Source organism: Patagioenas fasciata, chromosome 4, assembly GCF_037038585.1.
Source record: "Patagioenas fasciata isolate bPatFas1 chromosome 4, bPatFas1.hap1, whole genome shotgun sequence".
NCBI lineage: Eukaryota > Metazoa > Chordata > Aves > Columbiformes > Columbidae > Patagioenas > Patagioenas fasciata.
Window position 1 is genome coordinate 57,557,653 of NC_092523.1, and position 14,526 is coordinate 57,572,178.

General features: G+C 40.6%; 1 protein-coding gene across 1 annotated transcript; it reads left to right on the top strand.

The window, feature by feature from the left end:
- The first annotated feature begins 752 nt into the window (after positions 1–752).
- On the top strand, positions 753–14,526 carry LOC136101219 (glycerol-3-phosphate acyltransferase 3-like). The gene is made up of 12 exons (XM_065837154.2): positions 753–1,112; positions 2,666–2,936; positions 4,090–4,164; positions 4,813–4,902; positions 5,796–5,889; positions 6,157–6,272; positions 7,799–7,854; positions 8,204–8,289; positions 9,077–9,205; positions 10,320–10,399; positions 10,857–10,974; positions 12,542–14,526. The coding sequence occupies exons 2-11, from the start codon at positions 2,692–2,694 to the stop codon at positions 10,969–10,971; spliced, it is 1,086 nt and encodes a 361-aa protein (XP_065693226.2). The 5' UTR covers positions 753–1,112; positions 2,666–2,691; the 3' UTR covers positions 10,972–10,974; positions 12,542–14,526.

Here is a 14,526-nt window from a genome sequence, read left to right on the forward strand (position 1 = left end):
TCAGTAAGAGGGGAAGAGACTGTTTAGCAAGAGTTTATCCTGAAGCAGAAGGACAGATCCTTATCTTCTGTAGGTGGGAAACCTTAATAACAGGGGAGGGCATAGGGAAAGTTGAGTGGGTTGTTGATTCCTTAATAATGAGCAGAGCCTACGCACAAGTGTACTATGCCCTTTGTTAGGGCAGATATCTCGACATAAATGTGGGAAGATCTAGAATGGTACTGATGAAAGCTGTTGTTTATATGTCTACATAGGTATTGTGAAAACATTCAAAACCATGAAAACTTACAAAATTAGGCATATCAGTATATTTGCTTTTGCTAAGGGAGTTTTATGCTGCTTTGTACAGGGAGGAGAAACTTGGTTTAGCTCAAAAAGATAAAGACAGGATCAGGTGAAAGGTTACCAAAAACACTACTTCAGAAAAACTGCAGATACTACATGGTTGCTCCATGGTCTTCTATTAACAGAAGATGCGTGAATGACCCGAAGCTGAGATATTCTCTTTTATTCTTTAAAATCTATTTTTAGATCTATTTTTTCCAGCATGTCTGTAATGTCAGTGATAGTATTTTGTACCAGTATATTGCCTGAAACTAACTGGGGAAGAGAGAGTTTTGGACCAGTGGACCTTCTAGGGTCTCTCAGGTAGTTCAGTAATTTGTGTGGTGGTTTTGTTTTGTTTTGTTGTGTTGTGTGTTTTTTTGTTGTTGTTGTTGTTGTTGTTGTTTTTTGTTGTTTTTTTCCTTTGTTTAAAAAGCAAACAAACCAACACAAAGCTCCAGGGGGAAAACAACTGCCTATGTCCTAAAAAGAAGTTTGAGCCAAACAACTTTTCCTGACAATAGCAAAAGATAACTAGTGTAAAAAATGAAACGGAAGGTATGCAAGACAGCCATCAGGGTGAATTTGAAAAATGAAAATCTAAGACCTGGCTTCATTAAAAGAGGCTCAGACAGTTCACCAAAGGTAACTACAGAATGCCTGGAAATGACAAAATGAAAACCATCAACATCTGCTTTTCTTGTTTTGGGAACAGTGGGCCACCTTGCAGATTGAAGAGGGAGTGAAAAAGCAGAAGGTGCTAGCACTTGGAAATTTGATCTCCACTGGTAAGATCTGTGAATGAAGGCGACATAGCACTATTCCTCTTGTAAAAGGGCAACTATTCTAATACCTTATCCAGAAAGAGAGTTAACAGAAACATAAATTGTATCTGATGTTAAGTAAGGAAACTGGAATGGCCAAAATGGAGTTTGACAGGCAAATAACTGCTGAATTTACAAACCTACAAAAAAGACTTTATGTTATCAGCAAGAGCAGCTGTGAGTGGTTGAGTTTTCTTAATAAACGGTGTTAGAGACTACTGGGGTTAGAGAAAGACGTTGCTGATAAGCATTTGGGAAGCTGTCTTCTTTTTCAGGAGTGTTTTGTGTTTTCTGATTCCAGCAGTTCTCTCTCTTTACAAGATTTGAAGGAATGAGTATTCTGTGCCCCTGACACAGTTCTGTGTGGGTTCTCTCTTGCTTCTTGTAATTCCCATCGAGCAAAAAGACAAAGTCTGTCAAGTAAAGGCAATACACCATCCCATGGATCACAGCTACAATTTTCACTGTTCTCTAGGCATGGGGATAAAAGCTGAGAGAGTAAATTTTTTTTTTTTCCCAACTATTTTTCCTTTATTTTTTAACTGAAAAGTTCTCATAATAATCCTTTTACTTGTAGTGCCATTTTTAGTCATTAGTCATGTAGACTGTTTGGCTTGTCAGTTAATGACTAGCAGGTCTGAGGATTTTGCGGACATTCAAGGCTCGGCAAAAGTGCAGCTGGAGAAAAGTTTTGTGATTCTGACCAGGTGCTAGTATGTTGATTAAGATAAATTAAATATACATTATTCAAAATACGTTTAATGTTGTCCATTACCCCCTGCCAAAAAAAAAAGTTAGCTGGTATGAATCAATACCATTTTAGTCACTGTAACCAGCCAGGCAACAATCTGGTCTCAGAGTGACCTCAGCAAACATCACTGAGACTTGTGTGGCCATCCTATGAGGTGTAATTTTATAGACACAGAGCATGAATGTGTTGTCATTCTTCTTGCTCAATGCCTCTGTGTTACACTGTGTAGATCTTGGGGTAAAAAAAACTAGACACTTTGGTGTTTAATGGTAGTGAAATGACTCTTAAAGGAAAAGAGTTGGGGGAAGAGAGGAGGCTCTGAGAAAAACTACCAGAAGAAGGTGTTCATTACAGCTGGGAAAATATTGTGGAAAAAGTAAAACTAATCAAGGACAGCAAGAAGAGCAATGATACAGACAGTGGCTGAGTTGGAGTCATGGCTTGAGGAGGGGTCTGCAATCTTGGCAGTGCACTGGTTGGCATTTCTATGTGTGTGTAAATACGTTGTTTGGTAGATGACAATGAAGCAGGTGTTACACTCAAGCTTTTATTTCCAGCTCTCTGTGAATACTTAGTGGTGTTATATAGCATAGGATTAGAGAAGTAACTTGTGGAATTAAATGCCAGTACATAAATGAATTATAAAAATGCAATTATGGTGCTTGGAGTAGGATAACTATTTCTAAAAAGCATGTGTACTTTTCTGTTTTTGGAATCTCTCTTTTTGTCCGTTCCACTGTGTGGAAGGCTCATTTTCTTCATGCAGGGATCATCCAGAGAGAGGAAACCTCCATGGAGAAGGAGATCGCTGGCCACCGCCGAGGACATTTCAACCTTGCTGACGCGATGTACTTCTCCAAGAAAGGGTGCGAAGCAGTTGCAGAAGATGAAGTCACCTGGCGGTTCTACTCGGAGGAGCTGGTATCCTGGAATCTACTCAGCAGAACCAATGCCAACTTGCACAATGTCAGCTGGCAACTGACCGTTGTGTGGGTCTTTGGGATCCTAATTCGATATTGTCTCCTGTTGCCTTTTCGGTGAGCCGGATGTAATTTGCTGGGATCAGTTTTTCATGTTACTTTTTACAAAAACTGTGCAATAATATGCTATTGACTAGCACAGAAAGGAAAACCTGGCGTGACTTTTTTTCCAATATGTCATTGAAATTCAAATATCCTCAAAAGAAAAATAGTGCTGAACAGGTATATTTCTCATGTTGCATATGTTTTATTAGTATGCAATGTCTTAATTTGGTTTTAAAATCCAGCAAAACTTCATATAAATCACTCCGAGACCTTTCTGTTACGGAAAGTAACAACTGTTTCAACTGAAAGGATCAGGCTCTGCCTGTCTGAATAAGAGAGAAAGGAGACTTGGGATTTGAAGCACAGCCAGTGTTCTGGGAACACAGGGCTAAATGGAAAAATGGGACATCCACATGGGACGTTTTTGGTTTTCAGGCTTTTTGAATATTCTTTTAAGCAAAACCAGCCTTTATCACATTGACCAGTTACAAATATTCATGTCGTCTTGTCAAGAGCAGGAGCTTTTAAGATCTCTTATTCCTTTGATGGAAGGACAGTATATTCAAAATACAGCAGTAGTGCAGAGAAGGATTTCATACCAGTCAATCATATAGCAGAGCACGTAAACCTGTGTGTAAACTTAGACATGAAGCTTAAGAAGACAACGTTTACGTAGAAGTGGCTTCAATATATTTTTTGCTCAGGAATTAGTAACCAATGGCATTTAATTTTCATTATTTTGTACCTCACTGATTGGATTAGAAATATGCATTGAAATCTCTGGATAAGTTTTTAAAAATGAAATGATTTGTCCATTTTTGTACTTAAAAATGTCACTCGCATTAAAGAACATGAGCCATTACTCACCATCCTCTGAACATGATAGCTTCTTTACCAATTGATCACTTCAGATCAGGATGTGGTGCTTTTGGGATGACAGGCTTCAGGCAGTACAAGGCTTTGTGTTCAGTTTAATATTAATTGAGTGAAAAATCTGTGGTCATGTTACCCTGTTGGCCTTAACTAGTTTGTGTTGCTATTTAGATGCTCTTGATGGTAAAGGGAAGCATCATGAAATGGATCAAAATGTTAAAAAAGCCCATTTTCTTGCGTGTTTTTCCAGTTTTGCTTCTTAGCATTTAATTAAGATTATTTTACTTTGCAGTGTCTGCTTATCTGTTTTCAGCATCCTCTTGCTGGTCTTTGCCACTACAGTAGTAAGACAGTTTCCAAATGGCAGGTGGGTGTTTGCTGAGGGATGTTTCAGTTTCTTTTTTTTTGTTTTTTTTAGGGATTTGCGTTAGGATATTGAGTCCTGAGGGTTCATGTGGACTATTGTGGGGTGATTTTTCTCTACTGTAAAGTCATAAAGCACTATGAGAGAGAGTATGCCAATGGTATCTGAAAGCAGGCATGCAGTATAAGCCAGATAGGTACTGCTGGAGGCGCATCTTATGGTGGAAAATAAAGAGGATGCTCTACTTGAGTCAAAATAGTGCAAGTAAATAATCTATCGTGTAATTCCATATTAATACGGTGAGATAGTTATGTCCTGTCTGTGCAAAAAAAAAAAAAAAAATGGTGATACACTAGCTAAATATTTTTATATTTAATGGATACTAATGAATGAGTCAATAGCAGTTGCTTCCAGAGAATATCTGTAAAACAAAACCATGCCTATTATCTTCTCTGCTTTGAATCTGGTTGGTTTAGAATAGATTATAGTAGAAGAATGAACCAAGTAATGTTTTTAATACCCAATAAACTCCTTCTGCATAGCACTGTTGGGGAGTTTACATAATGGGAATAAGTTGGAGAGTTTACATTATGTTGTCCTATGAGTGAGTACACAGGACTGGAAATGTATGTGTGGCTTAATTTCTTTCAGGGTTAAATGCTGGCTGAGCAACCAGGTTCAGATGATGTGTGCTGCATTAGGTGTCCGAAGTCTGGGTGGTCTGGTGCATTTCCACAACAGGTGAGCGGTGCTGTTGTTTGGGTATTTATTTCTTGCAGTACTCAATGTCTCCAGTTTCCAAGTGGGATTCTTATTCCATTACTGCACAGGTACTATGATGGTGCAGTTTGATCCAAGAAGCTGTTTAGATTGTCTAGAATCTGTCAAGATGTTTGCATGCCCTACCGTGTTTTCTGTTGTGTATTGACAGGGTATGCGAAAGTGGAGTAATACTGTATTCTTGATTAAATATGCACTTAGACATTTTTCTCAATGTGTACCACTAACACATTATAATCACATGCAAGAACATTGCCACAAACTGTTCTATTATCCAATTTGTTTGGTAACTAGTCTTCATGCTGTTTCCTAAAGTAAGTTTTGGATGATATTTCAAGAAGTTCTTCTAATATCTTGGTTGCTTAGTGGTAGATACTTGTCATGCAGGCTCCTGAAATATCTTTTTGCTTGTGCTTTATGGAACAACAAAAATCATGTTCTAGTATCTTTCATTTTAGAGTGTTAGTGTCAATATATGCCTCTGTGAATGGTAATGTGGGAAGCTAAAATGCTGGCTCCAATGAAGTCACGTATTCTCTGCTAAAAGGGTACTGGTTTTGGTGAAATGCCAAAACTACTAAAATATGAAGGGCCTCTTGAAAATATGAGGGAAGATGACTTATCTGGTGTAACGTACTGTCAGAAGTTTCAACATATCTCATAGTGATATTAGTGTTTTAAAATGTTTTGTGTTCTTCCTCTTCCTGTGGATCTGCGGATAAGCTGTGTACCTGAAAGCCTTTGTCACTTGGAGTCTCAGTTGCGGGTCTGTGCTCACTGGATAGGTCACCTGATGGGGCCTTGTAGTCTGGAGCATAAACATCGAGTAATTACTTTTATGGTTGTCATTGCAGGGAGAACAGACCGCAGGGAGGAGGCATCTGTGTAGCCAACCACACGTCTCCATTAGATGTTCTAATCCTGGCCAGTGATGGGTGCTATTCCTTGGTATGAACAAGAGAGTCGGTAAATATTGGTAATGTTGAGATGTCTGTAGATGTAGTGTTGGATAAAAGGATAAAAATACTGGTAGAGGGAGCAGGACTTGATGGAATTCAAACTCACGTTCAGGACCGCAAAACAGTAGCCTGTGCACAGTTATTACTAAGAAGGTTGGTATAATTAATGAATGAGCTTAGAAACTAAAGCATCTGTATTCAGAATTTTATAATCTGTGTGTGTTTGCATAGTAACCAATGTATTTTGGGCTTGCAGGTTAGCCAGACACATGGAGGGCTTCTGGGACTCGTTTTAAGATCTTGCATGCAAACCACTCAGCATGTTTTGTTTGAACGCTCAGAACTGAAAGACCGTCATCTGGTGAGGAAAAAGTAAGGTAGTGAGGTGTTTGCTTAATTGTTGCATGAGGTCCAAGTATGAGTTGAGACTCTTCTCACCCTGCATCTCTTTTGTGGGCAGCTGTAGGTCGTCATCAGTGTAAGGTCTGGAACTGGTCCATCAATGAAGGTGCAGGGTGTATCAATCACCTTCTGAACTTTTGATTGTTAGCACCATAACATCTGGGAATTTCCACATTAACACAATTACCCTGTCTGCCACAGGCAGAAACCTGCTCGTTCATTTTTGAGGCTGATAATTCAGGATGTCAGGACAGACTGGAGTTCTGTCAGCACATCTGCTTCCTATATCATGCCTTGCCCTGGTATGTTTTTCATCAGCTCTGAGCACCAAGAGTCTGGTTATATCTCTTGTGAGTATGGAATAAAGGTAGACTGATAGTAGCAAATGTTAACCTTAGGCTTATGTTTTTGCTTGTGCAGGTGTTCAGTTTAATGAGTTGTGACTCGCTCCCTCAAATAGAAACATCCTCAACGCTCATCAGCCTTACATGTAGCAGTTTGCAGAAGGAATTAAGCAAGTTCGAGGTGGGGAGGGGGTGGAATATGATGAAGGTATCACGTAGCTGCTCTAGCAAAAGGCGTCTAGAAGGTGTCCTAGAGCGGTGTTGTAATATGTTTGCTTGATGCCTATACTGCTCTCCAGGCCTGCAGTATGGATTCCTGGCAGAGGCAGCAGGTTGGACTTCAAGGATGTGAGCAGGACTGAGTCAGTGTGGCAGTTCTCATGTTCTCAGGTGTTTGCACAGACTGTTGTTAGTCATCCTAAATCTTCATGGAATAGGGTGCAACACAGCTAACATTAAGCAAGTGTCTATGACAGTTTGTCCTTAATAAAACAGAGAACGTTCCCCTGTGCTGGATCTTTCTCTTCTTTTTTTTTGGTATCTGATGTAATGTTCTTGTTCTTTAATGCAGACTGGAGAGGAACTGCATGTTTTTGAGTCATAGGAAAGATGGGTGTCTCAGAAAACAACAGATTTTGTGTGTCAGTAATCTGTTATTAGTAATACATTTCTTTTTAAGTGATGAAGAATATGTAGTAAAATAGTGGCCTATCTCTTAACTGTGTGTGGAGAATCGTTAGATACTTATACAAAACTGATGTTATGAATCTGGAAGACAAGAAAACTTGAAGTCTGGAATATACTTCAGTCAAAGGAAAGTTCGACTGTGTTTTTAGCTGGAACCTGTCAAAGATAAACAGGAAACGATTTTTACATGCCTCAAGTGCCACTGTTCTCCTGCTTTGTGTTAATTAGGTTAAAAAGGTGAAATAAAACTGCATATAGTTTTGTAGAAAACCTACTCATGTGATTAACAAGAGAAAACCCCCAAGATAAAGACATGAAACTAGTACACATCCTGGCTCAGGCTACTGACTGCCAAGGGCTTTTCTTATCCTATATAAAAGATAACAGATGTTTAGATTCCTGGCCAAATATGAAAGTCCTCTATGAAAATGAAGTATATACTGAAATTTTGTTGTCTTTCCACAGAATTAGAGAACACATTGCAGATAAGGCCAAATTACCTGTTTTAATTTTTCCAGAAGGTAGGAAGCAAATATATTGATTTTATTGCTTTGCTCACTTCTTGCCACTAAGTTCAGTTTATTATACCCCATCTTTACAAGTGATGTGTTTGCTTTTAATCTGTAGAATTTATTAGCTCTTGTGAGATATTGAATGTCAGATTTTAATATTTTAATACAGTTTTATGCCAGTCTGTTTGCTTTAGCGTGTAGCATAATGGAACTGAGAACAGGCTCTGGCATTATGTTTCAGAACTGAAGTTTACTTTATCCTTTAGCAACTTAAGTCTCCTTAAAACAGTTTAGGATTCATTTGCTGACACTTTTCTTAGAGTGGATTAAACTCTTACTCTGTTTTATTTCTGGCTAGGTACCTGCATAAATAACACATCAGTAATGATGTTTAAGAAGGGAAGCTTTGAGGTGGGAGGGACCATCTATCCAGTAGCAATCAAGGTAATGCACCTGCAGTTTCCCAAACATGGAAGGATTATTGGCAGGAGCTTGTCAAGTCAGAGAAGCTGTAAATGTATAAACTTTAAGAAGAGGTTTGTTCTGTGTGAATAAGGCACTGAATAAGCCCTGAGAAAAATGGAATCTTTTCACAGTGTGCAATGTATTTTAGCTCAGTGCAGTATGGGAAATATTTCACTAGATGTCTTTACAACTGTTTAAGAGCAACCTGAAAAGAACAGTGGCAACGTGCTGTGCTGTGTGTTCAGTTCTGCCTGCTCTTTCTGTCCTAGTGCTCCTGGGTCTTGTGTGTTCTGGGAAGAAAGGCGCTTTACTTGGCACTTCCAAGGCTTTCTGAGTAGCTTTAGCCAAGTCACCCTAGCTCTAGATACATTAGTTATTTCTACCAGAATGATAATGCTGCCTAATCTTATGGAAATTGTTAAAGGTGCTGCAAGTATTATCAAGGAAACCTTTGTAGTTAGCATATCTATAGATGACAAGTCCTTATGTTTTGAGTAGATCTATCTGGTTATAATTGAGATGTGTTTCAGTGGGTCTCTTATAGTTTGGGGTCTTGCATTGCCTTGTTAACTGTTATAAACTTGTGATAAACGTTGAAATGTGGAGCTTTACCCTGAATTTACTACTGCTTTTAGGGGAGATGTGATTAAGTTTGCTCCTGATTTCACAAATTAAGCTGTGACTGCGTGGCCAAAAAAGAGCAGCTTATGTGGTTTAAACTAAGGTAGCAGATCATGCCCTTTTGCTTATTCTTCTCATCTTCCAGTATGACCCCTGCTTTGGAGATGCGTTCTGGAACAGCACAAAGCATTCCTTTGTGACCTTTGTTTTTAATGTGATGACCAGCTGGGCTATTGTCTGCAATGTGTGGTACCTGCCACCGATGGTCAAAGAGGTACTTAGGCTTTCATATGTTTTGAAAATGGTCATAAAATGTTGTCTGGGAGGAAGTCTGCATTACTAGGCATGGTGATTTGGCATCATGTTTTTGAATCTTTATTGACAACTTAATGGACAAAGGCCAGAAAGCAACACTGTAGTCTTAAGTGAGCATGGATTTCTGCAGGTTAGTTATTTTCAATAAAAAATTACTCTTGCAGAGATTCAGACATTTCTGCATCATGCTCCCAGTTGTTCCCGCACAGCTTCTTCTGTGCAACTGCCTTGCTTCCTTCTGCTCCCACAGACTAGAAGAGATGTTAAAATGTGGTTTTATGCTGCGGGAGTCTTGCCCCTCAGCCTAGCACAGACCTCCTTTTTTTCACTCCAGAACTCATATACAGACTCAGCCCTTCATACTGGGGTACTTCTGCCTTCTGTGTCCCACCTCTACCTCCATCTGCACAGCTTTGTGTCACCTCCTTGCTTCTCGTCCCTACAGCATATCTGGCTAATCCTCTGCCCGGTGGCTTTACCCCACAACTTGGCACAGCCTTTCAGCCCACTGCCCCTGGATACTGACCTGATGCTGAGAGAGTGGCCAAGACCTTTGCTTCAGCAGTAGCCCAGTTTGGTACTGCCTACCCCAGTCTTTGCTCAGCCCTATTCTTGGCAGAGAAGCTGCTGTAACACACGTATTGTCAGTCCTCTGCAGTTTGGGCAAACAGACTCCTGTGGACCTGCAATAATTCACTGATTCTGAAAGCACCAGGCCCCAACCTTGTTCAAGGCACCCCATCTCCTCCAAGGTGATCCTGTCAGTGTGTTCAGACCATTACTGGAGTACTGGGAGCAGATGCATCCTGCGCTCTGACAGACCTGTCACCTCACTCTATTGTCCCAGACAGTCCCAGAAACCACAGAGCCTTCCACTTTGTTCTTTTTGACACTGAATGGTGGCAAACCAGGCGGTGTTCCTCAGGACCAGCTGGAGCTGCCCTGCAGGTCACATTTGGGTTGTGGGCCTGATATAAATTGAAGTTCTTGCTCTCTGACCAGAAGTGATGCCTAAAGTGAGACATGGAGAAAATGTTCAAGTTGCAAAGCAAATAATTAACATATTTTTTCAGGAGGGAGAAGATGCTGTTCACTTTGCCAACAGAGTCCAGGCTGTCATCGCTGCTCGGGGAGGAATGTTGGTGCTTCCTTGGTAAGAAGCAACACCTTTGAGGTGGAGTTTAAAGCATATTTATGTGTTCTGTATTCTGAAACAGTAGTCTGGATTCTTTTAAAACCTCTTCCAGATGAGCTTTGCTTGGGCTGTAGTCCATCACCCTTACTGACTGAGTAAATATTACTTTATTCCTTGAACAGCTTCACTAGAATAAATAGACAATATATTACAAAAAGAGAAATGGAGCTGACAGGTGGATCTAGCCAGCAGGTAATATTTGGTGAAAATAAATTATTTGCCTGTTCAGTGCTGGATTAAAGGAAAGGCGTTGTTTGTGTTTTATGGTAAGTTCTGGGAGTACAGATCATTTAGCATTGTATTGCAAAAGCCAGCATTTAGGGTGAAAACTGCTTTGACTGTGTAGTCAAAATCTTTTAACATTTTTCTGCCTTTACAGTGAGCAGTGAGACTGCTTCTTTTCTATATCTTTCAGGGATGGGGGACTGAAAAGGAAAAAGGTCAAAGAGTCTCTCAAGGAAGAGCAACAGAAAAAATATTGCCAGATAGTAACAGAAAATGGATCTATGGGAAACGGAAGTGTTTGTTAAATGGTATTTATTTTATCTCATTTTTCTGGGCTATTTTTAATATTAAATGACATGTTTTCCTGCCGTCCATGTAAGATATTTTCCATGTGATGACACAGCAGGGAAGCCATAAAGAGATAGTATTTTGTTTTAAATAAGGGTGTCATTTTATAAATAGATTTACAATATATTAGTAAAATTCTCTCCAATGTTGAGCGAGAAGAATCTGCAATAAAATTACTTAGGTTCATTAAACCACAGTTTAAAAAAAATCTTTAAGTTTCCTTGAAGACTTGAATGCTAACTTCTTAATAAAACAGCTCCATACTTTTGGCCTCTATCAATGGCTTAGAGTAGCAGTTTTCCTGTGAGCCACAGGCACTGTGCTGCCATAGAGACAGACCTTCTGATGCCAGAAAACATTGAGCCATTCACCAAAACACACTTTTGCATTCCAAGTTGGAGAGGAAGTGTTGGATGTCAGAGGGAAAAGGGGTAGTCGATGACTTTCCCCTCTCTGTGTCACAAGACCAGGGATGGCCAAGCAGGAATTTTTCCAGGGTCCCACTGACAAGCAGCAGGACAGTGGCCAGGGCAGCATTTTCCTGACCTGGTTGTGTGATGCTAGGATAAATAAGTTACAGCCAAAGACAGTGTCATAGAAAAATACATAGTAATTTTAATTTATATTGTGACTTCCAATTTTGCTCTATCCCTTTCTATGTCTGTTTGTATGCATTACACAAATTAAAGAAAACCGATGTCATGACATCTGTTTTCATCTGTTGTAATTATTTCTGGATCGGCACCTGTTTGTGTTAGCACTTTATGTGGAGGCTACTGATTTGCTCTCTGACAAACCCACCATCCAGAAATAAATACAGTGAGTACATTTAGGGAATCTGAGATGAAAATATTCCCATCACCTACAGTATTTCTTTGTATAAAATATTTGCTCTCCTGTTAAGTAGCTCCTGTATGGAAGAATCTAGCTTCTTTAATAATCTGAATGTCACTCATGAAGCACACACAAGCAGGTATTATAGTATTTTGATCAAGTTGTGTTAAGATAAACGAGGTGGTAAGGACAGTTAAGGTTTGAGTGACAGCAGCTTGTTCACCGTTGTCTCAGCAGAGATTGAGGACCTGTTGCAGGGAGCACAAATATACCCTGGGGCACCCCTGGAGTCACCCTGAGGACCACCTCCACCAGGGTCAGCCCAAGAACCCCCCCGGTGCCACCCTGGGGCACTCCCAGTGTCACCCCACAACCCTCCTGGTGTCACCCCAGGGCATGGCTGGGATCACCCCAAGAACCCTCCCACCCCAGGACCCACCCTGGCCAATAGGGAATTTGGGTACATGATATCTGGTGTGGGTTTATACAATGAGTCTGACTCCACCATTTACCTGAAGCATTATATTTATTCATCACCTCCTCAGGACAAAGAGATATTGGTAATATAACCAGAGCACCCCTTAAAGGGGTTGTTGGATTACTCAGGTACCATCTATTACACGTTTCATTCCAAAGGCTGGTCCATTTTGGGGGGGTGGAATTTGATAGAATGCCTCTTTGTTCACTCTCCAGGGTCCATCAGAAGCATACTGTTTTTCAAATGGAGCTTTCACTCTGCCTCAAGTGCAACTGGTGGTACAGTTTTCAACAACTGTACGCAATTTACTCTCCAGCAACTTGGAGAAGTTAATCTTAACTCTGGAAAAGCCAATACCTTCTCCTGAAGACTTGGAAATAGGGACACAGACTCCCTGATTGGTGTGATTCTGGGCACGTGCAAACCTTTGAATTGGTTCCCAGGCAAGGCTGAGGACTCACTTCCGCTTCTGTCATTGAGGATGGTGAAGGCGGGGAAGGGGGTTTTCCAAAACATCATATTTCACAAAATGACAACAACGTTATGTCAATAATTACTAGGTCTGTAAAGGCTTCTGCAACAACCTGCAAATACGTAGAACAGAACAGGTTTAAAAGGATGGTACAATTCATCTGGTATTGATTTGATGGTCCTTTCCAAAAGTATCCATGACTATCCAGGCATGGAGGTTATGTGGAGTTTTTAGGGTTAAAGGTACTTCTCCTACGGTTGGTAAGTTTACCAGAACAGGTTGTTCTGGGCATTGGTGTGGGTGTACCACGTCATTTGCTTCCCTCTTCCCTAGGAGCAGGGAGCGGGGTTTGGGAAAGAATGTGATGATCCTGGGACATCCATTGATCCCCCAGCAACTGTATACTTTTGCTACGGCCTCAGAAAGTCTTGCAGGTCATCCAGAATTGTAGGGGCTAAGGGCACATTTTAATAATCCATTTATTTTTTCCACTATTCTATTAGTTTGAGGATAGTAGGGGGGTATGAAATATCCATTGTATTTCTTCACCTTTTACCCATTCCTGAACCACCCTGGCAGTAAAGTGGCTGCCATTATCTGATTGGATTGACTGGGGTTTAGGTAGATAACCATAGTAACAGTCCTTTTACTGTGTTGTCCCCAATTGCTCTTTGAAGAGACACAGCCTGGGTAAGTCTCAATACCACTTTCACCCCAACAAGGACATACTGCTTCCTGTCTGACTTCTTAAAGGGTCCTATGTAATCAACTTGCCAAGTTTCCCAGAGACCCTTTCCGTCCCACAAGTGGAGGGGGGGCTCTTGCAAGGGATGACTCTCTAATTGGGTACAGCATTGATTGCAAGCAGAAATGACCACGTTACACAGTTCCTGGGTTACAGGCCAGCGCCTACCACCAGCTTCCTTAAAAAGGTCTTTAACCCCCAAATGACCATGTTTCACATGTAGCCATTCTAACAGATGCGCCCATTTTGCTTCTTCAGCTTCTGCTGCCACTGTAGCTAAATGGGTTAGTGAATCCATTTGATTATTCCAAATGTGGGTTGGGTGGTCTCCCTTTTGGTGGGCAGCCAGCCATCCCACCAGGAAGGTCCCCTGTTTAGCAACATTTAGGATTTCTTCCCACTTACCTCTTTACCACACAGGTACTTGATTAACTTCCCACTGATTTTGTTCCCAGAAAGGGAGCCGCTCAGTGCAGCCTTTTGAACACAGAGTATGAACCTGTATAAATACTGGTTCTTTGTTCTTGGCCTCTCTTTTTATTACACTCCAAACTGCCATCAGTTCCCCAACTTGAGCACTCCTCTTCACAGTAACCCGTTCACCTGAATCAACATGTAAGGCCACTGCCCAGTATTTTCATACCTTTCCTTATCTTTTTGAGGATGCATCAGTAAACCACACATTCTTTAAGTGAGGTTCAAATGGAGATGCTGGTTTTATAAGAAAAGGGGGAATCTCCTGGTTGGATTGGTTATCAGGTGACTCCTGTATCTGAAGTATCTTAGGAGCTCCTTCTTCTATTTTACATGCATGACAATAATAGTCCAGTTGTGCATATCATTTGCTGTTCTGGTTGTGCAACCCCTACAGGAAGTGGAGCCCCAGCCATTATTTGCTTTAGGACCTTAAAAGGCCTTCTCAAAATAATTGTTTGTTGCTTTATGACCTTTTCAGCCTCTTGTAGGGCTAGATTGACTGTAAA

Coding starts and splice junctions, on each gene's coding strand:
- LOC136101219 (XM_065837154.2), top strand. CDS start 2,692: ATGGAGAAGGAGATCGCTGGCCACCGCCGAGGACATTTCAACCTTGCT. Junction 6,273..7,798: donor CGTCATCTGGTGAGGAAAAA/GTAAGGTAGTGA, acceptor GTCTTTCCACAG/AATTAGAGAACACATTGCAG. Junction 9,206..10,319: donor TGCCACCGATGGTCAAAGAG/GTACTTAGGCTT, acceptor ATATTTTTTCAG/GAGGGAGAAGATGCTGTTCA.